Source organism: Papio anubis, chromosome 1, assembly GCF_008728515.1.
Source record: "Papio anubis isolate 15944 chromosome 1, Panubis1.0, whole genome shotgun sequence".
NCBI lineage: Eukaryota > Metazoa > Chordata > Mammalia > Primates > Cercopithecidae > Papio > Papio anubis.
This window is the reverse complement of record NC_044976.1, coordinates 8,822,490-8,848,785: the sequence shown is the minus strand read 5'-3', so window position 1 is coordinate 8,848,785 and position 26,296 is coordinate 8,822,490. Positions and strand designations below refer to the sequence as shown.

The 26,296-nt window shown below is 46.6% G+C and overlaps 1 protein-coding gene across 5 annotated transcripts in view; it reads right to left on the bottom strand.

Annotated features, from left to right (window-relative positions):
• NMNAT1 (nicotinamide nucleotide adenylyltransferase 1) overlaps positions 1-26,296 on the bottom strand; it is a 44,507-nt gene that overhangs the window by 4,656 nt on the left and 13,555 nt on the right. For all 5 annotated transcript variants that reach the window (XM_017957050.3, XM_003891083.5, XM_017957042.3 and 2 more), the window contains 2 exons: positions 7,020-7,190; positions 3,281-3,464 (listed from right to left, as the gene is read on the bottom strand). In XM_017957050.3, the coding sequence (XP_017812539.2) occupies positions 3,281-3,464; positions 7,020-7,134 (299 nt within the window). In that variant the 5' untranslated portion in view covers positions 7,135-7,190. The remainder of the gene's footprint in view (positions 1-3,280; positions 3,465-7,019; positions 7,191-26,296) is intronic.

The window sequence follows — 26,296 nt, the reverse complement described above, 5'->3', positions numbered from 1 at the left end:
CATCAACTACACTTGTGGGATCCAACTGTGGACCTTTATTCCCCTACATCCCAACCCTGATGACTATTTAATGGGCGATAAGGTTACTATAAAGCCAGAGGGTTGGGTAGGGCTGTGGCCCAGGAACTTGGTCCCTCATGGGATAAATTTTTGCCATCAAGCAGTGGAGACTCTTCTCCCTGCCAAGTCTGAAAAGGAAGTCCTCTTGAGAGATCACTGTGTGAGATATCTCCTACTGGCTCAGTGCCCAATCCTGCCCAACACACTTCCCAGAGGTCCTTGCAGCAGGTTCTGGACTTGACTGCAATTCTGCTAATGAGATTCTCTCCTGAGAGATTTGGAAGGCAGAAGGAGGACAGAGGCCATCGTCCTGGGACTGTGGAGCTTGATAAGTAATCCCTTTTTTTTTTGAGACTGAGTCTCGCTCTGTTGCCCAGGCTGGAGTGCAGTGGCGCAATCTCAGCTCACTGCAACCTCCACCTCCCGGGTTCAAGCGATTCTCCTGCCTCAGCCTCCCAAGTAGCTTGGACTACAGGCGTGTGCCACCACGCCCAGCTAATTTTTGTGTTTTTAGTAGAGACGAGGTTTTGCCATGTTGGCCAGGGTGGTCTCGAACTCCTGACCTCAGGTGATCCACCCACCTTGGCCTCCCAAAGAGCTAGGATTACAGGCGTGAGCTACGATGCCCAGCCTGATCCTACTGTTGCGCTATTTATAGCCAGTAATCCTTTCTAGTATGGGTGTGGTGGCTAGATGCTGGAGTCCACTGTCCTGTCACCAACTTCAGGAGACTGAGACAGTTCAATAGCAGCAGAAGCAGAATTGGTTTGTTGAACTCTGATGGCAACATCAGAGGAGTGACCTTGACTTACACTTCTCCAGCTCTTTTACTTTTTTTCTTTTGAGACAGTCTCACTCTGTTGCCCAGGCTGGAGTGCAGTGGCACAATTTCAGTTCACTGCAACCTCCGCCTCCCAGGTTCAGACAATTCTCCTGCCTCAGCCAACCTAGTAGCTGGGATTACAGGCACGGGCCCAGCTAATTTTGTATTTTTAGTAGAGACAGGATTTCACCATGTTGGCCAGGCTGGTCTTGAACTCCTGGACTCAGGTGATCTGCCCGCCTCAGCCTCCCAAGGTGCTGGGATTATAGTCATGAGCTACCACGCCCGGCCTCAGCTCCTTTAAGTACTTTTTGCCCAAGTACTTAAATCTTTTTCCACTTAAAATACCCAGAGTGGTTTCTATTTCCTAGTCTGAACCCTAAATGATATGGTTAGTAACTGGAAGGTTCAGAACTCTAAGAACAGATACTAAACAGAAAGTCTTTTCAGAAAGCCCTTTCATTTTAAACTCAAGATAACAATAGGCCAGGCATGGTAGCTCACATTTGTAATCCCAGCACTTTGGGAGGCCTAGTTGGGAGGATTGCTTGAGGCCAGGAGTTTGAGATCAACCTAGGCAACATAGCGAGGCCCCATCTCCAGCAAAAGAAAGAAAAGAAAGTTTAAAAAAATCAAAATAACATTAAGAAATAACTAGGTATCAGCCAGGTGCGGTGGCTCGCCTCTGTAATCCCTGCGCTTTGGGAGGCTGAGATGGGCAGATCACCTGAGGTCAGGAGTTCAAGGCCAGTCTGGCCAACAGGGTGAAACCCCAGCTCTACTAAAAATACCAAAATAGGCTGGGCGTGGTGGCAGGCGCCTGTAATCCCGGCTACTTGGGAGGCTGAGGCAGGGGAATGGCTTGAACCCGGGAGGCGGAGGTTGCAGTGAGCCGAGATCATGCTGTTGCACTCCAGCTTGGGCAACAAGAGTAAAACTCTACCTCAAAAAAAAAAAAAAAAAAAGAAAGAAAGAAAGAAAAAGAAATAATTAGGTGTTGGGAGGCTGAGGCAGGTAGACCACCTGAGGTCAGGAGTTCAAGACCAGCCTGGCCAACAAGGTAGAACCCCATTTCTACTAAAAATACAAAAATTAGCAGGGCATGGTGGTACGCACCTGTAGTGCCAGCTACTTGGGAGGCTGAGGCAGGAGAACTGCTTGAACCTGGGAGGCAGAGGTTGCAGTGAGCCGAGAATACGTCACTACACTCCAGCCTGGGTGACAGAGCAAGACTCCGTCTCAAAAAAAAAAAAAAAAGAAATAATTAGATGTCACTTACTCTGGTTTTTGAACCCTTAACCAGAATCGTTTCAAAGGTATGGGCACAGAGATCTATGACTCCCTCCAGATGCTGCCATGGAAGCAGCACACAAATCAGGCCTGTCCATGATCATGCAGCACTTGATGCTTCTCTTCCTTAAATTATCTGCCTGTCTCTTTTTTTTTTTTTTTTTTTGAGACGGAGTCTCGCTCTGTCACCCAGGCTGGAGTGCAGTGGCGTGATCTCCACTCACTGCAAGCTCCGCCTCCCAGGTTCATGCCATTCTCCTGCCTCAGCCTCCTGAGTAGCTGGTACTACAGGCGCCCGCCACCACGCCCAGCTAATTTTTTCTGTTTTTAGTAGAGACGGGGTTTCACCGTGTTAACCAGGATAGTCTCAATCTCCTGACCTCCTGATCCGCCCGTCTCGGCCTCCCAAAGTGCTGGGATTACAGGCGTGAGCCACCACGCCAGCCGCCTGTCTCTCACATTTAGACTGATGATAATAACATCTTCTGGCAATTTTGCCTTTCTCATTTGGGGCACAGACAGGCCAGGCAGGCTTCCTCTATTTTCTAACAGTGATATCAGATAGTAGCAAGCATGCAAACATCTTTTTTTTTTTTGAGATGGAGTCTTGCTCTGTCACCCAGGCTGGAATGCATAGGCACAATCTCGGCTCACTGCAACCTCCAACCCTGGGGTTCAAGCGAATCTCCTGCCTCAGCCTCCCAAGTAGCTGGGATTACAGGCGTGTGCTACCATGCCTGGCTAATTTTTGTATTTTTAGTAGAGACGGGTTTTCACCATGTTGTCCAGGCTGGTCTCAAACTCCTGACCTCAGGTGATCCACCTGCCTCAGCCTCCCAAAGTGCTGGGATTACAGGCGTGAGCCACCGCGCCTGGCCGCAAACAACTTAAAACATAATGAAAGACACAGAAAGGCTAAGGAAGATCCATCCTTTGGTGCTGTGCTCTACAGTCTTGTAGTAACCCTCCACAGGAATGGCTTACAACACACGTGACAGTTTTGCAAATCTGTATGGTCACAGATGTAAGCAACATTGAAACATGGTAAAAACATAAGCTGCTTAGCCATTTACACAGAACTGACAAAGTTGATTACACCATAAATACCTTAGCACCTTAAGAGTCTCTTTCCACTCCTTCTGAAGACTTTCCCATGTATCGACTTCCACCCATTTGGAATTCTTGGTGGCAAGTTCTGCCATGATGACCCGGTGATATGCAGGAATGAGTCCTTTCTTCTTGTAGGCATCACCAACAGGAGAGATGATGCCTTTGACAACTGTGTATCTTCCTGGATAAAGAGTTAGGTTTCACACTAGGTATAACAAATTCAATTTTATACACGATCAATATTATTTGTTTTGTTTTGTTTGTTGAGACAGAGTGTTGCTCTGTTCCCCAGGCTGCACTGGCGTGATCTCGGCTCACTGCAACCTCTGCCTCCTAGGTTGAAGCGATTCTGACTCAGCCTCCCAAGCAGCTGGGATTACAGGCGCGTATCACCATGCTGGCTAATTTTTGTATTTTTAGTAGAGACGGGGTTTTTACCATGTTAGCCAAGAGGTCTCCAACTCCTGACCTCAAGTGATCTGCCTGCCTCAGCCTCCCAAAGTGCTGGGACTACAGGCATCGTCACCATGCCTGGCCAATATTGTTTTATAATCACAGATTCTCTTTCTTTAGGGATTCCAGCTTATTAGCTGAATGATCAATTAATTGACTGAAATTATGGTAAAATAAACCCGAGTGTACAGTTCTATGATATTAAGTACAAACACGCTGTTGTGCAACCATTGCTCCTATCCATCTCCAGAATTTTCTCATCTTCCCCAACTGGAACTCTGTACCTCACCTCATTCCCCTATACAGTTAAATTTCTATTGATATTGCCAAATTGCTTTGTAAAAAGCCTTAATTTGTATTGTCTACCTAGATGTATGCAAAAGCCTATTTCTAAATGTCATAGGCAAATAGTGAGCTTTAGCAGCCATCCATCCATCTACCTATCAGCATATTATATGATCATTTATGTAACAAAAAAATCGAGGCCAGGTGTGGTGGCTCACATCTGTAATCCCAGTGCTTTGGGAGACCGAGGCAGGAGAATCACTTGAGCCCAGGAGCTCAACACCAACATGGGCAAAATAGTGGGACCCAGTTTCTACAAAAAATTTAAAAATTAGCCAGATGTAGTGGCATGCCTGTAGTCATAGCTACTTAGGAGCCTGAGGCAGGCGGCTCACTTGAGCCCGGGAGGTAAAGGCTGTAGTGAGCTGTGATCTTGCCACTGTACTCCAGCCTGCCCAGCCAGGGTGACGGAGTGAGAACCATTTCCAAAAAAAAGAAAAAAAAAAAAAAAAATCTGTGTTATACACACAAATGTTTGCATATAAATTCATACAAAGAAGAGTGGAAGGATATACATTAAACTGTTATGGTTATGTTATGTTACAGTGGCTCATGCCTGTAATTCCAGCACTTTGGGAGGCCGAAGTGGGAGGATCATTTGAGAACAGGAGTTCAAGAGCAGCCTGGTCAACATGGTGAAACCCCATTTCTACTAAAAATACAAAAATAGGCTGGGCACAGTGGTGTGTGCCTGTAATCCCAGTTACTGGGGAGGCTGAGGCAAGAGAATCGCTTGAATCCAGGAAGTGGAGGTTGCAATTAGCCAAGACCGGGCCACTGTACTCCAGCCTGGGCGACAAAGCGAGGCTCTATAGAGTCGAGGTATTGCCACATTGGTCAGGCTGATCTCAAACTCCTAACCTCAGGTAATCTGCCCCCTCTGCCTCTCGAAGTGCTGGGATTACAGGTGTGAGCCACCACGCCCAGCCTATTCATGCATTGTTTTTTTTTTTTTTTGAGATGGAGTCTCCTCTGTCACCCAGGCTGGAGTGCAGTGGCACCATCTTGGCTCACTGCAAGTTCCACCTCCCGGGTTCACGCCATACTCCTGCCTCAGCCTCCCAAGTAGCTGGGACTATAGGCGCCCGCCACCACATCCGGCTAATTTTTTTGTATTTTTAGTAGAGATGGGGTTTCACGGTGTTAGCCAGGATGGTCTCAATCTCCTGACCTTGTGATCTGTCTGCCTCAGCCTCCCAAAGTGCTGGGATTACAGGCGTGAGCCACCACACCCAGCCTCATTGTTTATGAAAACTTTTAGCTGGGTGTGGTGGCTCATGCCTGTGATCTCAGCACTTTGGGAGGCCTGAGGTTAGGAGTTTGAGACCAGCCTGACCAACATGGAGAAACCCCATCGCTACTAAAAATACAAAAAATTAGCTGGGCGTGGTGGCACATGCCTGCAATCCCAGTTACTCAGGAGGGTGAGGCAGGAAAATTGCTTGAACCCAGGAGTTGGAGGTTGCAGTGAGCCAAGATTGTGCCATTGCACTCCAGCCTGGGCAACAAGAGTGAAACTTCATCACAAAAAAAGAAAAAGAAAGAAAGAAAAAAGAAAACTTAAAAAGCCGTGTCTGATCCTGGAGGTTTTATGTATGCTAAAGTACAAGCTTTCGCTTTTTGCCTTAAGTAATGGGAAACTCCTGAAGTAGATTAAGCACAGGGATGACAGAATCTAATTCCTTTTTTCTGGGAGGGGTGGTCAGGGTCTTGCTCTGATGTCCAGGCTGGTGGGCAAAGGTGCAATCATGGCTCACGGTAGCCTAGACCTCCCGGGCTCAAGCAGTCCTCCCACTTCAGTCTCCTGAGTAGCTGGGACCACAGGCACATGCCACCATACCTGGCTAATTTTTTTTTTTTTTTTTTTTTTTTTGAGATGGAGTTTCACTCTGTCACCCAGGCTGGAGTGCAGTGGCCGGATCTCAGCTCACTGCAAGCTCCGCCTCCCAGGTTCACGCCATTCTCCTGCCTCAGCCTCCCGAGTAGCTGGGACTACAGGCGCCCGCCACCTCGCCTGGCTAGTTTTTTTGTATTTTTTAGTAGAGATGGGGTTTCACCGTATTAGCCAGGATAGTCTCGATCTCCTGACCTCGTGATCCGCCCGTCTCGGCCTCCCAAAGTGCTGGGATTACAGGCTTGAGCCACCGTGCCCGGCCAAGGCTAATTTTTATAATTTTTTTGTAAAGATGAGGTCTCTCTATGTTTCCCAGGTTGGTCTCAAACTCCTGGCCTCAAGTGATCCTCCCACCTCAGCCTCCCGAAGCACTGCGATTACAGGTGTGAGCCACTGTACCTGGCGTATTTTCTATTCTACAGGTCATAGCCAGATGCTCAATTCTTCCCTCATACTTCACCCTCTTTCTTGGCTAAGAATTCACTGTACAAGGGAGCAGGACAGCATGTTTGTGCCCAGTGGATGAAATGTGTATTCTGAAACAGACCTAGCCATGCTGGTTCTCTAGTCTTTCTTTTTTTTTGAGATGATGTCTCACTCTGTCTCCAGGCTGGAGTGCAGTGGCGCGATCTTGGCTCACTGCAACCTCCACCTCCCAGGTTCAAGCAATTCTACTGCCTCAGCCTCCTGAGTAGCTGGGACTACAAGCACAGCTAATTATTGTATTTTTTAGTAGAGACGGGGTTTTACCATGTTGGCTAGGATGGTCTCAATCTCTTGACCTCGGCCGGGCGCGGTGGCTCAAGCCTGTAATCCCAGCACTTTGGGAGGCCGAGGCGGGTGGATCACGAGGTCAGGAGATCGAGACCATCCTGGCTAACATGGTGAAACCCCGTCTCTACTAAAAAAAAAAAAAAAAAAAAAAAAGTCTCTTGACCTCGTGATCCGCCCGTCTCAGCCTCCCAAAATGCTGGGATTGCAGGTGTGAGCCACCATGCCTGGCTGGTTCTCTAGTCTTAAGTTGTTTTTGGCTACTGCTCCTACCTGTTCCATTCATGTAGTCTTTGGCCAGCTCAAACAACCTGAGGTGCATGTTGGTGATGGGATTGAAGGAACCACAAGCAAGGAGAACCACTTCAGTCTTCTCGGAATTTTCCATGGTAAGAACTTGAAGTTGTTGATCTAAATGGAAAACTGTGACACCTCCCTTGCTGTCTACAAAGGAAAAAGAAAATAAATTCAGTTACACATTTTTTTTTTCTAAGATGAGGTCTTGCTCTGCCACTCTGGCTAGAACATAGTGGTGCAACCACAGCTGACGGCACCCTCAGACTCCTGGGCTCAAGTGATGCTCTCACCTCAGCCTCTAAAGTAGCTGGGAACACAGGCACATACCAAATAGATTGGCTAATTATTTTAAAAACTAATTTTTGTAGAGATGGGGGTCTTGCTATGTTGCCCAGGCTGGTATCAGACTACTAGTCTCAAGCAATCCTTCCACCTCAGTCTCTCAAAGTGCTAGGATTACAAGCATGAGTCACCACGCCCAGCCGAGTTATAGGTCTTTTGATGTCCTTCCATGTTCTCATTCACAATAGATGGACTAAAAGTATTTGGCTTAGGCCGGGCTTGGTGGCTCATGCCTGTAATCCCAGCACTTTGAGAGGCTGAGGTGGGCGGATCACAAGGTCAGGAGATGGAGACCATCCTGGCTAACACAGTGAAACCCCGTCTCTACTGAAAATACAAAAAAATTAGCCGGGTGTCGTGGCGGTCGCCTATAATCCCAGCTACTTGGGAGGCTGAAGCAGAATGGCATGAACCAGGGAGGCAGAGCTTGCAGTGAGCTGAGATGGCACCCCACTGCACTCCAGCCTGGGCGACAGAGCGAGACTCCGTCTCAAAAAAAAAAAAAAAAAAAAAAAGGATTTGGCTTCGGCTGGGCGCGGTGGCTCACACCTGTAATTCCAGCACTTTAGGAGACTGGGGCAGGTGGATCATGAGGTCAAGAGATTGAGACCATCCCGGCCAACATGGTGAAACCCCATCTTTACTAAAAATACAAAAATTAGCTGGGTGTAGTGGCACACGCCTGTAATCCCAGCTACTTGGGAGGCTGAGGCAGGAGAACCACTTGAACCTGGGAGGCGGAGGTTGCAGTGGCCAAGATCGCGCCATTGTACCCCAGCCTGGTGACAGAGCGACACTCCATCTCAAAAAGAAAAAGAAAAAAAAATTTGGCTTCAATCATTATGCTAACTGTAAAAATGCTTCCACATCTCCCTCCCTCCTTTTCGATGTGAAATTTGCAGCTCCCACCATGAAGAGATGGAAGTGACTTCTTCACATTTTTTGACTTGCTTTGGCCAAAAGAATGTGGCACAAATGATAGTGTGGAGGATGCCAGAACACGTGGGAGCGCAGCAATGCTCCCACTGATAGACATCCAACCCCCGCCCCCATGTGGGGAACACGGCCATCCCCGACCAGCCAACAACTACAGTCCCTCTGCTCAGACACATGAGCAGACCCAAGTGAGGTCAACCAAACCTGGCTCAGATCGTCAAGCCAACAAGCTGACCTAGTCTCAAAAACAAAAATTAGTGTTCATTATCATATGTCACTCAAGTTTTGTGGTCGCACTATTGTGGCCACAGTTAATTAACACAACAATATTATCATCTACCAAATATAGCATTTTTAATCAACATGATAGTAACATCATAATTTTCCACTGAATAGAATTTACAAACCTCTTTTTCATATCAGTTATTCCACTGATCCTTCCATAACCCTAATGAAGTGACGTAAGGCATCCAATTTTAAATTTTTATTAAAATTTCTTTTTTTTTTTGAGACGGAGTCTCGCTCTGTTCCCCAGGCTGGAGTGCAGTGGAGTGATCTCAGCTCACTGTAAGCTCTGCCTCCCGGGTTCACACCATTCTCCTGCCTCAGCCTCCAAAGTAGCTGGTACTACAGGCGCCCACCACCATGTCTGGCTAATTTTTTGTATTCTTAGTAGAGACGGGGTTGATGGGGTTTCACCATGTTAGCCAGGATGGTCTCGATCTCCTGACCTTGTGATCCGCCCACCTCGGCTTCCAAAAGTGCTGGGATTACAGGCGTGAGCCACCGTGCCCAGCCTAAAATTTCTTATTCAACTAATTCATATATATAGATCTAGAACATCACAAGGTAAAAAAAGCCAATAATGAAAACCAACAGCCATCAATCATATCCCACTCACCATCCCTTCCATCCAGGTCCCTAAGGCAACCACTTTTAACTTTTTCAGCTATTTCTTCCGGTAGTTTCTACCATAACTCTATATTATGTGCTTATAATGCCATCTCTGAATTTATCCCACTTAAACAGTGCCCATTAACTTTATGATCTATAAAGATTAGCTCTCATACCCTTTCACTACCTTCTCCCAAACTGCCCAATACAGTTCATCTCCAGACTATGTTGAAAATCATTTTCTCCCACAACTTCGAAGGCATTGCTTCTAGATTCCAACGTTAATGGCATGAAATCCAAAGCCACTTCTAATTCCGGAGGTTTTGAATATCATTTTTTTTTCCTGCCTCGAAGCCTGTAAGGTCTTCTCTTTGTTCGCAGTGTTCTGAAATTTCACAATGCTGTCCTCTAGTGCAGCTTTGTTTCCATCCGTCATGCTGAGCATGGGGCAGGGCCTTTCTGTCTTGAAACTCGTAACATTCAGGTCTAGCAAATGTCCTTGAATTCTTTTATTGATGATTTTCTGCCTTCCATTTTCTCTGTTCTTTGGAAATGTCTATTATTTATTATTATTATTATTTTTGAGACACAGTCTCCCTCTCTTACCCAGGCTGGAGTGCAGTGGCACGATCTTGGCTCACTGCAACCTCCACCTCCCAAGTTCAAGCAATTCTCCTGCCTCAGCCTCCCAAGTAGCTGGGCCTATAGGCATGCACCACCACACCCAGATAATTTTTGAATTTTTAGTAGAGATGGGGTTTTACCACGTTCACCAAGCTGGTCTCGAACTCCTGGCCTCAAGTGATCCACCTGCCTCAGCCTCCCATGAGCCACCGTGCCTGGCCTGAAAATGTCTATTATTTAAATCTGAAGCATCTAATCATTTTTTCTGTATTTTCCACCTCCTGCCTTCATGCTCTAATTTCCAGATAGCCTCAATTTCATCCTCCAATCTGCCTAGTTTTCATTTGTGCCGTTACACTCTTAATTTCCAAGAGCCCTATCCTCTGAATATTCCTGTTTACGGTATTCTACTCGTTTCCCCAACAGATTATCATCTCTATTTCTCTACCAATATTCATGATATATTTTAAAGTTTCTTCAAAAAGAGCTGATAGGACAGGTTGAGTGGGTAGGTAGGGTTTGTGCACAGTGGCCATCACTGTTCAGTAACCTGTCAGTACTGCAGGTCTTTCTACTTGAATTAGTCAGACTCCAAAAGAATGTATCCTACAATTTTCTGCCTATATAACAGAATAGTTAAGAGCCTATGCTCTGAAATTAGCTGCCTGGCTTCAAATTGCAGCTCCAACTGCATGACCTTGGGCAACCTAACTAACTTAACCTTCCTTTTGTCCCAGGTTTTTTTTCTTTTTTTTTTTGAAACAGAGTCTTGCTGTGTCACCCAGGCTGGAGTGCAGTGGTGCGATCTCAGCTCACTGCACCCTCTGCCTTCTGGGTTCAAGTAATCCTCCCTGCCTCAGCCTCCCAAGTAGCTGGGAAGCTGGGATTACAGGTGAGTGCCACCACACCTAGCTAATTTTTTTTTTTTTTTGAGATGGAGTCTTGCTCTGTCACTCAGGTTGGAGCGCAGTGGTACGATGTCGGCTCACTGCAAGCTCCGCCTCCTGGGTTCATGCCATTCTCCTGCCTCAGCCTCCCAAGTAGCTGGGACCATAGGCGCCCACCACCACGCGCAGTTAATTTTTTGTATTTTTAGTAGAGACAGGGTTTCACTGTGTTAGCCAGGATGGTCTCGATCTCCTGACCTCGTGATCCGCCCGCCTCAGCCTCTCAAAGTGCTGGGATTACAGGTGTGAGCCACTGTGCCTGGCCTAATTTTTGTACTTTTAGTGGAGTCGGGGTTTCACCTCATTAGCCAGGCTGGTCTCAAACTCCTGACCTTAAGTGATCCATCTGCCTCGGCCTCCCAGAGTGCTGGGATTACAGGCGTGAGCCATCGTGCCCACCTTGTCCCAGTTTTCATCAATCTTAAAAAGGAGAAAATAATACTACCCACCTCCTGATTGTTGTGAGGATTAAATGAAACAATACAGATCCAGGACATACAACTACATTTGGCAGGCCAGGCACGGTGGCTCACGCCTGTAATCCCAGCGCTTTGGGAGGCTGAGACAGGTGGATCACCAGGTCAGGAGATCGAGAACATCATGGCTAACATGGTGAAACCCCGACTCTACTAAAAATACAAAAAAATTAGCTGGGCATGGTGGCGGGCACCTGTAGTCCCAGCTACTCGGAAGGCTGAGGCAGGAGAATGGCGTGAATCTGGGAGGTGGAGCTTGCAGTGAGCCGAGATCGCACCACTGCACTCCACCGGGGAAAAAAGAGAAACTCCCACCAAAAAAAAAAAAAAAAAAAAAAAAAAAAAACTACATTTGGCAAATAGCAAATATGCTATGAATATAGCTATTATGAACGTTGCATATTATGCTACTAGAATTGTCTTTTGTTTTTTGATTTTTGAGACAGTATCTCACTCTGTTGCCCAGGCTGGAGTACAGTGGTACAATCTCAGGTGACTGCAACCTCTATCTCCCAGGATCAAGTGATCCTTTGACCTCAGCCTCCCAAGTAGCTGGGACTACAGGCATGCACTGGCTAATTGTTTTTTTTGTTTTTTGTTTTTTGTTTTGTATTTTTTGTAGGGATGGGGTTTCGCATATTGCCCAGGCTGGTCTCAAACTCCTGGGCTCAGAATCTCGAAGCGAACCTGCCCACATTGGCCTTCCAAAGTGCTGGGTTTACAGGTATGAGCCACTGTGCTCAGCAAGCAAAATTTTTTTTTTTTTTAAATCAAGAAAACATCAATTTCAAATGGTTTAACCTACAATTGCTATTCTATTCAATCTGGTTTTTTCCCAGAGGATTTTCTTCCTGGAACTCTCCTCCTATCTAGATGAAAAATCTCTATTTGTGAAGCTATTATTCCGAAAACTTCTTCATCTCTCTCCTGGGTTAGATCCCCTATATATTTCTCTTTGCTTTCTAATTTTTCTGGAGCATATCCTCAAGCAGTTTCAGATAAAAGGTTGACCTCCCACACACCCTTTATCATGAAACTACTTGAGAATATGCTCCAGTAGGATGCGTGGGAGATCAAATAAGTTTGATAGGTGCATGGGAGATCAAGTAAGTTTGATGATGTCGTTATTCTTCCTTCAATGATTAATGGCTTGAGAATTCTTTTCAACTCAATAACTTCAAATTTTTTTTGGCAGGGGGGGACTTAGTTTCACTCTGTCACCCAGGATGGAGTACAGTGGAAAGATCTTGGCTCACTGCAACCTCCACCTCTGAGGTTTAAGCAATTTTCCTGCCTCAGCCTCCTGAGTAGCTGGGATTATAGATATCCGCCAACATGCCTGGCTGAGTTTTGTATTTTTAGTAGACACAGAGTTTCGTTGGCCAGGCTGGTCTTGAACCTCAGACCTCAGATGAGCTGCCTGCCTCGGCCTTTTAAAGTGTTGGGATTACAGGCTTGAGGCACTGTGCCCAGCCCAAAAAATTTTTGAAATTATTTTCTTTTAAAATTATAAAGGCACTTCTTCATTATTTGCTGGCATTCAACATGGCTGTTGAAAGTCTGATGTCATTCTAATCCTTGTTCCTTTATATGTAACCTGCTTTTTCTAGAAGATGTGTAGTATATTATCTTATCCCTAGTACGCTGCAATGCCCAGTGATGAGGGTATCTTTTTCATTCATTGTAGAGAACCTTTTAATCTCAAACTCAATTCATTTGGTTCTGAATTATTTCCTTGATAAATGCTTCCTACTAGTTTTCAATAAGTTAAAAAAACAAAAACAAAAATTTTGCTATTTTAAAGGTTTCCAAAATAAAAATTTTTAAATAATTTTCTTTTTTTTTTTGAGACTAAGTCTCACTATTGCCCAGGCTGGAGTGCAGTGGCAAAATCTTGGCTCACTACAATTTCCGTTTCCTGGGTACAAGTGATTCTCCTGCCTCAGCCTCCTGAGTAGCTAAGATTACATATGCCTGCCACCATGCTCAGCTAATTTTTGTATTTTCAGTAGAGATGCGGTTTCACCATGTTGGCTAGGCTGGTCTTGAACTCCCGACCTCAGGTGATCGCCTCCCTCAGACTCCCAAAGTGTTGGGATTATAGGTGTGAGCCACAACGCCCGGCCAATAATAAATATTTATAAATAATTTCTTTTTGTTTTGAGATGGAGTCTCCCTCTGTCACCCAGGGTGGAGTGCGGTGGCACGATCTCAGCTCACTGTAGCCTCTGCCTCCCGGGTTAAAGCGATTCTCCTGCCTCAGCCTCCAAAGTAGCTGGGACTACAGGCATGGCCCACTATGCCGGGCCAATTTTCATATTTTTGGTAGAGACAGGGTTTCGCCATGTTGGCCAGGCTGGTCTTGAACTCCTAATCTCAAGCGATCTGACTGCTTCAGCCTCCCAAAGTGCTAGGATTACAGGCATGAGCCACTGTGCCCAGCCAAATACTTATAAATTTTTTTTTTGAGAAAGGATCTCGGTGTGTTGCCCAGACTGGAGTCCAGTGGCATGATCATGGGTCACTGCAGCCTCTGCCGCCTGGGCTCAAGGGATCTTCCCACCTCAGCCTCAAAGTAGCTGGGACCACAGGCACATGCCACTGCGGCTCACGTCTCAAAGTGCTGGGTCTCACTGTTGTCAAGGTGGGTCTCAGATTCCTGGCTTCCTGCCTCGGCCTCCCAAAGTGCTGGAATTACAGGCATGAGCCACCGTGCCCAGCTCTGAGATCTTATAAATATAATTCCAGGGACATAATCTTGCTCAAAGTATTTTCAAAACTTTTGGGGAATTTTTTGAGGAGCTTGAAGTTTTTTTTTTTTTTTTTTTGAGACAGAGTCTCACTTTGTCACCCAGGCTGGAGTACAGTGGAACAATCTCAGCTCACTGCAACCTCCGCCTCCCCAGCTCAAGTGATTCTCCTGCCTCAGCCTCCCGAGTAGCTGGGACTACAGGTGCGTGTCAGCATGCCTGGCCAATTTTTTCTATTTTTAGTAGAAATGGGGTTTCACCGTGTTAGCCCAGGATGGTCTTGATCTCTTGATCTCGTGATCCACCTGCCTCGGCCTCCCAAAGTGCTGGAATTACAGGCATGAGCCACTGCACACGGCTGCTTGAAGCATTTTTAAAATTAACATAGAAATAAAGCAAATGACAACAAACACATCAGCAGTTATATGCTACTTTTTAGTTTATAAAAATAACAGAATACTTTCATTTTTTCTTTTTGAGACAGGGTCTTGTTCTGTCACCCAGGCTGGGAAAGCTGGGAGGTTTAGCTTGAACATGGCTAACTGCAACCACGATCTCCTGGGCTCAAGGATCCTCCTTTCTAAGCTTCTCCTGTAGCTGGGACTTCAGGCACACATCACCACACCCAGCTAATCTTTCTATTTTTGGGTAGAGAAGGAGTCTCATTTTGTTGCCCAGGCTTTGCTTCCCACTTTGGGAAGTGGAGGTGGGAGGATTGCTTGAGCCCAGGAGTTCAAGACCCAGGGCTCAAGTGATCCTCCCACCTCTGCTTCTCAAAGTGCTAGGATTACAGGTGTGAACCACCACGCCTGGCTTTATAAAAATACTTTCGGCCAGGTGTGGTAGCTCACACCTGTAATCCCTGCACTTTGGGAGGCCTAGGGAGGTGGATCACTTGAGGCCAGGAGTTTGAGACCAGCCTGGCCAACATGGTGAGATCCCATCCCTACCAAAAGTATAAAAATTAGCCAGGTGCGGGCCGGGCGCGGTGGCTCAAGCCTGTAATCCCTGCACTTTGGGAGGCCGAGACAGGCGGATCACGAGGTCAGGAGATCGAGACCATCCTGGTTAACATGGTGAAACCCCGTCTCTACTAAAAAATACAAAAAACTAGCCGGGCACGGTGGCGGGCACCTGTAGTCCCGGCTACTCGGGAGGCTGAGGCAGGAGAATGGCGTAAACCCGAGAGGCGGAGCTTGCAGTGAGCTGAGATCCGGCCACTGCACTCCAGCCTGGGCGACAGAGCGAGAATCCGTCTCAAAAAAAAAAAATTAGCCAGGTGTGGTGGCTGGCGCCTGTTATCCCAGCTACTTGGGAGGCTGAGGCATGAGAATTGCTTGAATCCAGGAGGTGGAGGTTGCAGTGAGCTGAGATCACACTTCAGCACTCCAGCCTGTGTGACAGGTTGAGACTCTGTCTCAAAAAAAAAAAAAAAAAAAAAAAGCTGGGCGCGGTGGCTCATATGTAATCCCAGCACTTTGGGAGGCCGAGGCAGGCCGATCACGAGGTCAGGAGATCGAGACCATCCTGGTTAACACGGTGAAACCCCATCTCTACCAAAAAGTACAAAAAATTAGCCGGGCGTGGTAGCAGGCACCTGTAGTCCCAGCTACTTGGGAGGCTGAGGCATGAGAATTGTTTGAATCCCGGAGGTGGAGGCTGCAGTGAGCCAAGATCAGGCCTCAGCACTCCAGCCTGTGTGATAGGTTGAGACTCTGTCTCAAAAAAAAATAAAAATAAAAAAGGCTGGTCGCGGTGGCTCATGTGTAATCCCAGCACTTTGGGAGGCGGAGGCAGGCTGATCATGAGGTCAGGAGATTGAGACCATCCTGAATTGCTGCGGTGAAACCCGTCTCTACAAAAAGTACAAATTAGCGGGTGTGGTGGCAGGTACCTGTAGTCCCAGCTACTTGGGAGGCTGAGGCAGAGAATAGGCGTGAACCTGGGAGGCAGGAAGCTTGCAGTGTGAGCGAGATGTGCACTGCACTCTAGCCTGGGCAACAGGGGCAGGAACTCACATGCTCAAAAAAAAGGCGGGCGCGGTGGCTCAAGCCTGTAATCCCAGCACTTTTGGGAGGCTGGAGCGGGTGGATCCGCGAGGAGTCAGGAGATCGAGAGACCACCCTGGCTAACATGATTGAAGGCTCCCGTCTCTACTAAAAAATACAAAAACAGTCAGGCCGAGGTGGCGGTAGCCTGTAGTCCCAGCTACTCGAGGAGGCTGAGACAGGAGGTGGCAGGAGCAGGAGGCAGACTTACAGTGAGCTGAGAGATCAAGCCACTGCACTCAACCTGGGGCTGACAGAAGCGAGACTCCGTCTCAAAAAAAAAAAATTCATACACATTGTCATTTCTCCTACAAAAATTAGGTCAAAGCATTTAGCATGTTCCAAATTATAATCTATAGTTATTTAGTTTTTCCAGTTAATCTTGACCTTTGGATATTTAGGAGTTTTCTAATTTTCACTATACAAACATCTCAAAAAAGAAAAATGGGGACAGACAGCTCACACCTGTAATCCCAGCACTTTGGGAGGCAGGTGGGTGGATGGCAGATCAGAAGCAAGAACCAGTCTGGCCAACATGGGTGAAATCCATCTTTACTAAAATACAAAAAGTAGCTGGGTGTGGTGGTGTGCGCCTGTAATCCCAGGTACTCGAGGGAAGACTGAGGCAGGAGAATCGTTTGAACCTGGGAGGTGGAGTTTGGTAAGAGCCTGGTCGCCACCACTGCACCAGCCTGGGGACACAGCAGGGGCCATCTTGGAAAAAAAAAAAAAAGAAATAGTGGGTTAAAAATAAATCTGGGCAGGCGGTGGCTCCAAGCCTGTAATCCCAGCACTTTGGGAGGCAGTGGGTGGATCACTGAGGTGGGAGATGCGAGACCATCACAAGCTAACAGGTGAAACCCGTCTCTACTAAAAATACAAAAACTTGGTGTTGGTGAGGCATGTAGTCAACTTCTTTCGGAGGCTGAGGCGGAGAGATAGGCGTGAACCGGGAGGTGGAGCTGTGAGCGAGATCACATGCCACGCTCCAGCCTGGGCGACGAACTCCGTCTCAAAAAAAAAAAAAATCTGGAAATTAAGGCTGTACAATGCCTCACTGTGTATCCTAAGACTTGGCAATCCTCAAAACATCTGTGTCAAGACTGTTCATTTGTAGCCTAATAGTAGTCAGACATAACTGCTAGGCTGACCAGCTTGCTTTTGTTCAGATTTGATGCTCTCAGTGGACAAAGCTGAGTGAATGGCACATCAGTGAGAATTTGGGTTTCCGGACTCTTTTTTTTTGAAACCGAGTCTCACGTGTCGCCCAGGCGGAGTGCAGTGGCCCGGATCGCTCACTACCAGCTCCTTCGAGTTCTACATTGCCTCGCTTCCTGGTGCTGGGACAGCGCCCGCCGACCCCAGCTGACCTGTGAGAGCAGCGGGGTTTCTGAGGTGCTCCAGGATGTCTCGTCTGTTTCATCGTCAAAAAGTGCTGAGATCCCAAGCTTGAAGCTACCCATCTGAGACTCTTAAGCTCTCTCCCCAGAAGAAAAGTGGAGATAGAAGCTGGAACAGTGTGGGTGGAACTGAGCCTATCATAGCTAAGGAGTTTTGAAATATCAACTTTGGCGGGCCTTGGTGGCTCAAACCTGTAATCCCAGCACTTTGGGAGGCGGCGGGTGGATCACGAGGTCAGGAGATGAGACCATCCTGGCTAACGGTGAAACCCGTCTCTACTAAAAATACAAAAAAAAAAAAAACTAGCAGGCCCGAGGAGTGGGCAGGCGCCTGTAGTCCCAGCTACTTTCGGAGGCTGAGGCGGGAGAATGGCGTGAACCCAGGAGGCCCGAGGAGCTTGCAGTGAGCGAGATCAGCCACCGCCTCAACCTGGGCGTTACAGCCGAGACTCAGTCTCAAAAAAAAAAAAAAAAAAAAATCAACTTTAACCCTTGGACAATGGGAAGCTTTGAAGGTTTCTGAGGAAAGGAGTGACAACAGGGTTCTCAAAATAATATGACATGGGTGTTAAAACCCTTATTTGGGCCAGGCGGTGGCTGCATGCATAATCCCAGCACTTTGGAGGCGGTGGATCCGCGAGGTCAGGGAGGTGAGACCATCCTGGCTAACACAGTGAAACCCCGTCTCTACTAAAAAATACAAAAATTAGCGAGGCCGAGGTGGTGGGGCGCCTATAGTCCCAGCTACTTTCGGGAGAGCTGAGAAGGCAAGAATGGCCATTGAACCGGGGAGGCCGAACACAGTGAGCAAGATTGTGCCTGCACTCCAGCCTGGGCAACAGAAGCTGAGATTCGATCTCAAAAAAAAAAAATAAATAAATAAATACAAAATAGCCTTATTTGGTTGTGTGATCTTGATTTGATCTCTTAACTCTGTCTTTAGGTTTTTCATGGATAAAATGGAGATAACGAGAAGGCCAATCTCAGTTACTTTGAGGATTAATTCTGAGGATAACACATAGCAAGGGGCTTAGCATATTGTCTGGCACAGTGTTAAAATGAATGGTAGCTGTTATTTTTTTTGAGGAAAATTGGTGTTGTTACTGATGATAGTGATGATACAATTCATTGGGGTGAAACAAGATAGGAGAGGCAGCCACAAATAGTCAGTGGAAATGGAAGTAAGAAATATGCGAGGAATCCAGGCGCGGTAAGGTCACGCCTGTAATCCCAGCATTTTGGGAGGCGGTGAGGTGGATCAAATGAGTTGGGGAGTTCAAGACCAACCCTGACCAACAGGAGAAACCCTGTCTCTATTAAAATACAAAGTGGGCGGGTAGCAGTGGCTCAAGCCTGTAATCCCAGCACTTTGGGAGGCGAGGCAGGCCCGGATCCGCAGGTCAGGAGAGATGAGACTAGCCTGGCTAACACGGTGAAACCCGTCTCTACTAAAAAATACAAAAACTAGCGAGGGCAAGGTGGTGAGCCTGTAGTCCCAGCTACTGGGGAGGCTGAAGAGGCAGGAGAATGGTAGACCGGGGAAGCTTGCAGATGAGCTGAGATCCGGCCGCACTCCAGCCGCAGGCGACAGAGCAGACTCCGTCTCAAAAAAAAGAAGAAAAGTTAAAAATACAAAATTAGCCAGGCATGAGTGGGCGCATGCCTGTAATCCCAGCTACTTGGGGCTGAGGCAGGAGAATGCAAGCAGACAGGAGGTGGAGGTTGTGGTGAGCCGAGATCACGCCATTGCACTCCAGCCTGGGCAACAAGAACGAAACTCTGTCTCAAAAAAAAAAAAAAAAGAATTATACTGGGGCCTTCTCGAAAGAAGGCAGAGTGGTGGGATCACAAGGACACTGCTAACTGTTCTTAGGGAATAAAGAAGGTTCAGTAGTGGTCAGTAGGGCATTAGAAAAAAACAAGTTCATCACTTAGAATGATTTAACTGTCTTGCCTTTCAGTTATCATCCCAAGTATGATACCAGGATTCACTTGGGGCTTGGACCCATACCTTTTATCCCTACCCCAGGCCCCCAATTTCCATAAAAACTACCTGTGGTATTATGGGATGGGATGATGAATGTGACATGCCCATAGTACCCTGAGGCCTACAGAGAAATCAGAGTATCCACCAGCCACTGAGCATGCTCTCAAAGACTGGTGGAGGGGCTGGGTTCAGCTGGCATCTAACAGACAGCTGGCGTCAGACATCCCCGGCCATCTCAGGTTTCAGGTACTATTCCCAAGAGAGAGATGGAAGAAGGGTAAGGCTGAGTTCAAGAGGTGTGGATCCTCAAGGGAGCTGCTGCAGTTCTGAAACAGACTTCAGGGAAGGAAGGAACAAAGAGTTTTTGCTGTATCCTTGGGGATGAGCTCAGGTTTCCATGTGATGCCCAAGGGATGCAGAGGGGCTGGGGAAGCTGATGTCTCAGCATAAAGGAAGCTGTCTTTCTCCCTTCTTACATCTATAACTTGTCTCAAATATCCAGCTCAGTTCCATTAACTGTTAACACAGCCAACTTGAGCTCAGACAAGACTCTAAACCTTCAGAGCCACAGAAGAGTTAAGGTTACAGTGAGCGCCTATTGCTGCCAAAGGTGGGTTTTAAAGAACTAAGATCTGTCCCTTTCCTGAAGAGTACTTCCTTCATATCCTTGCTGGGCACATGCGCATAGGGGGGTTGTGGCTGGTTGATGAATGGGTGCAATAGTTTGGGAACTCTAACAGGACTGCCCTGGGTCCTCCTTGTCTTGCTCCAGGTGCTCTGGGCCCAGTGTCCCCATGATTCACTTTTGTTTGGCCCACACAGCCTATCGCTTGCACTGCTGGCTGCCGAGAACTCACCAGCTCAGGCTGTAAGTGTCCCTCCCCAGCTCACTGTGACAATAAGGAGTTCATTTCTTTCTGTGGCAGTCTTGAGGCTTAACATTTACTTTTAATTTTAAAATTATTAATCTTGGGCTGGGTACAGTGGCATGTGGCTGTAGTCCCAGCTACTCGGGAGGCTGAGATTGAGCCACTGTGCTTTGGCCTGGGTAGTTACTGATCTTTATTATTATTATTATTATTTTTTTTTTTGGTAGAGATGGGGTCTCGCTGTGTTGTCCAGGCGGGTGTTGAACTCCTGGCCTCAAGTGATCCTCCCACCTTGGCCTCCCACGGTGCTGGGATTAGTGGCATAAGCCACCACACCTGGCCAAAATCACTGATCTTTACTTTTTTTTTTTTTGAGACGGAGTCTCGCTCTGTCGCCCAGGCTGGAGTGCAGTGGCCGGATCTCAGCTCACTGCAAGCTCCGCCTCCCAGGTTTACGCCATTCTCCTGCCTCAGCCTCCCAAGTAGCTGCGACTACAGGCGCCCGCCACCTCGCCCGGCTAGTTTTTTTGTATTTTTTAGTAGAGACGGGGTTTCACCATGTTAGCCAGGATGGTCTCGATCTCCTGACCTCGTGATCCGCCCGTCTCGGCCTCCCAAAGTGCTGGGATTACAGGCTTGAGCCACCGCGCCCAGCCTGATCTTTACATTTTAAAAACACTGAGGTGTAAATATTAACATAACATTAAGCCAGGTTCTTTTTTTATTTTTATTTTTTAGAGATAGGGTACAGTTCTGTTGCCTAGGCTGCAGTACAGTGGCACAATCATTGCTCACCACAGCCTTGAAATCCCAGGCTCAAGAGATCCTCCCACCTCAGCCTACCAAGTAGCTAGTACTTCGAGTACATGCCATTACTCCTGGCTAAAAAGTCAGTTTTTTAAAAAATCAACTTTTCAAAAACAATAGTAATTCTGTTTGGCTCTCCCCGTCACATATTTCAGGATGCTCAGTATTAAACCTGTGTTGGCTAATAGTTAAATGTGGCTGACCTCACCACCTCTCAGGATTTACATCTCTAAAAGGATGCTATTCCTTTCAAAAACAGTAACTTCAAGCATGTAGCTATGTTCTTTTTCCAACAGTGCTGCCATTAAATATTCTTGGGGGTATATTTTGAAATTGCATATTCTTTTGAGTACCTTCATTGGGGATAAATCTGTCTTTGGAGGGTATATTTGATTTCTGTGAATACCCTAAAGTTATTCAGTGCTAAACCCAATTAATAAAATAATCAATGTGAATTTAATAGTTTACAGTGAAGAAGGGAGTTAGAATGATTAGTTAATGGGAAGATTTTCTTTCTTTTTTCGGGGGGTTTGGGGTACTGTCCTACAAACTGGAGTGCGGCAACATGTGATCTGGGCTCACTGTAACCTCCACCTCCCAGGTTCAAGCCATTCTCCTGCCTCAGCCTCCTGAGTAGCTGGGATTACAGGTGCGCACCACCACGCCTGGCTAATTTTTGTAGTTTTAGTAGAGACGGGGTTTCACCATGTTGGTCAGGCTGGTCTCGAACTCCTGACCTCATGATCTGCCTACTTTGGCCTCCCAAAGTGCTGGGATTACAGGCGTGAGTCACTGCACCCGGCCTCTTTTTTTTTGAGATGGAGTTTTGCTCTTGTCCCCAGGCTGGAGTGCAATGGCATGATCTCAGGTCATTGCAACCTCCACCTCCCGGGTTCAAGCGATTCTTCTGCCTCAGCCTCCTGAGTAGCTGGGATTACAGACACCCACCACCACGCCCAGCTAATTTTTGTATTTTTAGTAGAGATGGGGGTTTTACTATGTTGGCCAGGCTAGTCTCAAACTCCTGACCTCAGGTGATCCACCTGCCTCGGCCTCCCAAAGTGCTGGGATTACAGGCTTAAGCCACTGTGCCTGACCAAGATTTTCTTATATGCCATGGAAACTACGTACATGTAATCGCAAAAGAATTTCAAAAATGTTTTGAGCAGTAACAATTTTCATCTGGTTGTACAAATTGTGGTAGGTAGATAACTGTCAGTTAACAGTCTGTTTTCTCATTTAAAAAATGGAAAACCATAGTCCTATGTCATAGGATTTTGTGCATATTAAATTAGGTAATGCATGTAAAATGTTTGACACATTTGTCTACCAATTATGAATATTGATAACTTAGTATTACTTGCAGGTTGTTTTACATTAATTTTCAGTCATGATAAAGGAACCAAGGTTCTAAAGATTCCTTAAAGATCAGTATCAACAGGCTGGGAGCAGTGGCTCACGCCTGTAATCCCAGTACTTTGGGAGACTGAGGCCCCATCTCTACTAAAAATACAAAAATTAGTTGGGCGTGGTGGTATGCTTCTGTGGTCCCAGATACTCAGAGGCTGAGGCAGGAGAATTGCTTGAACCTGGGAGGCAGAGGTTGCCGTGAGCCAAGATCACACCATTGTATTCCAGTCTGGGTGACAGAGCAAGACTCCATCTCAAAAAAACAAAACAAAACAAAACATCAGTATCAACAAAGCCTGCTACAAAATAGGAGATCAATAAGTAGTAACTATTATTAATATTCTTATTGAAGTATTATTAGAATTTTATTAGAATGCAATGGATCTCAATTCATCTTCATTATGTTTAAAACTTTATCTCTGTAGTTAAATGTAACATTATCACCAAACAGAACCTGAATTTGGTTTCTGGAAGCTATTTCATCACTCAACGAGTAATGTAAAATGTAACTCACTGTATCCCACGCAGCCGGGTGACAGCGTTCTCGGTTGGAATTACCACCCTGGTTCTCCAGTTCTATGTTCTGCTAAAGTAGGTTCTTATACTTGACAGCTCAACATGCATTTCTCACCTGTGGACACGGCTTGGGTGCTCTCTGGGATTTCTGCTATGTGTTTAATTGCAGCCTGCCCCATTTTTTCTGCCCCTGTTATCAAGGGCAATCACCGACTTCACTTTGAAAAGCCAAAAATCTCAATACAGTGAAGATAGCTGTGGGTAAACTGAGTTTAACTTTTAATCCACACTTACTTCTTCTGGTATAGAAAGCCATTAAATAGGAGACAATGAGGGGACCAATGTCTCAACTTACGGATTCCCTGGAGACCAGTCCCAACAGTCTAGCGTTAGCTAATGTCTGCAGGGCTGAGGGTGACAGGCACGCCCAACCTGATTATTACTTAATATGTTCTTTCAGATTCTGTCTTGGAAATTATTCTTAGCGGAAACAGTCAATTAATAACTTTAATTCTAAAAAAATCTGAAAACAGGCCGGGCGCGGTGGCTCAAGCCTGTAATCCCAGCACTTTGGGAGGCCGAGACGGGCGGATCACGAGGTCAGGAGATCGAGACCATCCTGGCTAATACGGTGAAACCCCGTCTCTATTAAAAAAAAAAAAAAAAAAAAATCTGAAAACTGAGAATGTACTTAAGTGAGGGGGAGGGACAAGAAGCTGCAATACTCCTTGTAATTAGCCAAATTCAAACTCACCAGCTTCTATTACAGGAAGTCCGTGTAAAGTAAGTCATTTTTTCTTACTACAGGTCAGAATTCCCATGAAATAGTTTTTCACCAAAATCGCAAATTAACATGAATTTAAAAAATGGTATACAAGGGCCGGGTGCAGTGGCTCACACCAGTAATCCCAACACTTTGGGAAGCTGAGGCAGGTGGATCACGAGGTCAGTAGTTTGAGACCAGCCTGGCCAACACGGTGAAGCCCTGTCTCGCATGGTGGCGCATGCCTGTAATCCCAGCTACTCAGGAGGCTCAGGCAGGATAATTGCTTGAACCCAGGAGGCGGAAGTTATAGTGAGCCAAGATCACCACACTGCACTCTAGCCTGGGCAACAGAGTGAGACTCCACCTCAAAAAAAAAAAAAAAGGTAAACAAGACTGAGCGCAGTGGCTCACACCTATAATCCCCAGCACTTTGGGAGGCCGAGGCGGGCTGATCACCTGAGGTTGGGAGTTTGAGACCAGCCTGACCAACATGGAGAAACCCGTCTCTACTAAAAATACAAAATTAGCCTGATGTGGTGGTGCATTCCTGTAATCCCAGCTACTCAGGAGGCTGAGGCAGGGGAATTGCTTGAACCCAGGAGGCGGAGGTTGCAATGAGCCGAGATCCCACCATTGAACCCCAGCCTGGGCAACAAGAGTGAAACTCCATCTCAAAAAAAAAAAAAAAAAGGGCCGGGTGCAGTGGCTCACGCCTGTAATCCCAGCACTCTGGGAGGCCGAGGCGGGTGGATCATGAGGTCAGGAGATCGAGACCATCCTGACTAACATGGTGAAACCCCGTCTCTACTAAAAAATACAAAAAAATTAGCTGGGTGTGGTGGTGGGCACCTGTAGTCCCAGCTACTCGGGAGGCTGAGGCAGGAGAATGGCATGAACCTGGGAGGCAGAGCTTGCAGTGAGCCGAGATCGCGCCACTGCACTCCAGCCTGGGTGACAGAGCGAGACTCCGTCTCAAAAAAAGAAAAAAAAGAAGAAGGCCGGGCGCAGCGGCTCACGCCTATAATCCTAGCACTTTGGGAGGCCGAGGCGGGTGGATCACAAGGTCAGGAGTTCGAGACCAGCCTGACCAACATGGTGAAACCCCGTCTCAACTAAAAATACAAAAATTATCCAGGTGTGGTGGCATGTGCCTGTAAACCTACATACTCAGGAGGCTGAGGCAGGAGAATCGCTTGAACCTGGGAGGTGGAGGTTGCAGTGAGCCAAGATCACACTATTACATTCCAGCCCGAGTGACAGAGTGAGACTCTGTCTTAAAAAAAAAAAAAAAAAAAGGTAAACAAGGCCAGGATCAGTGGCTCATGCCTGTAGTCCGAGCACTTGGGAGGCCGAGGAGGGCGGATCACCTGAGATTAGGAGTTCGAGACCAGCTTGGACAGCACGGTGAAACCCCATCCTTACTAAAAATACAAAATATTAGTCAGGTATGGTGGCACACGCCTGTAATCCCAGCTACTCAGGAAGCTGAGGCATGAGAATCATTTGAACCCAGGAGGTGGAGGTTGAAGCGAGCTGAGGTCGTGCAACTGCACTCCAGTTTGAGTGACAGAACAAGACTCTGTCTCAAAAAGAAAAAAAAAAGTAAACCAATCATTTGAGGTCAGGGGTTCGAGATCAGCATGGCCAACATGATGAAACCCCATCTCTACTAAAAATACAAAAGTTAGCCAGGTGTGGTGGCATGTGCCTGTAATCCCAGCTACTGGTAAGGCAGAGGCACAAGAATTGCCTGAACCTGGGAAGCAGAGGTTGCAGTGAGCAGAGATCGCAGCACTGCACTCCAGCCTTGGTGACAGAGTAAAATTCTGCCTCAAAACAAAACAAAACAAACAAAAAAGAAAAAAAGAAAAGAAAGAAACATGGTAAACATTATTTACCAATGATGACATTAATAACTCTTACTATTATTTATGGACTATTTTGTGGTATTCATTTACAGTCACAGTAAAGGAATCAAGGTTCTCAAGAGAAGTGAGTTGCCTACAGCCAAGATGAACCCAGTGCCAGAATAAGAATTAGAGTTCAAGGGTTAGTGCCTTCTGGTGTTATGCTTATACCACAGATTTCCTGTAATAAGTAATAAATTAATGTATCACCTCGTGTATTGACTTTTAGGCCCAGATCCTCCCGATATTGCAGCCAACCTCTCCTGTACAACCTAGTTGGTAATATCATCTTTACCTTCTTCACAATTGGTAAGTGTGCAGTTATCTGTCAAGCATTTATTAGGTATCTACTACAAATAGTAGCCAGACACTGCTAGAACAAAAATTGGTAGGACAAAGTTCTCTGCTCTTCAGGAATTCACGGACTAAAATTTAAAAAACAACTCACATCTAAAATTCAGGTGAAGGGAATCTTCAAAAACTTCCTAAATATCTCTTTTAGTTGTTCTTTTTTTTTTTTTTTTTTTTTTGTGGTGAGGCAGAGTTTCACTCTTGTTGCCTAGGCTGGAGTGCA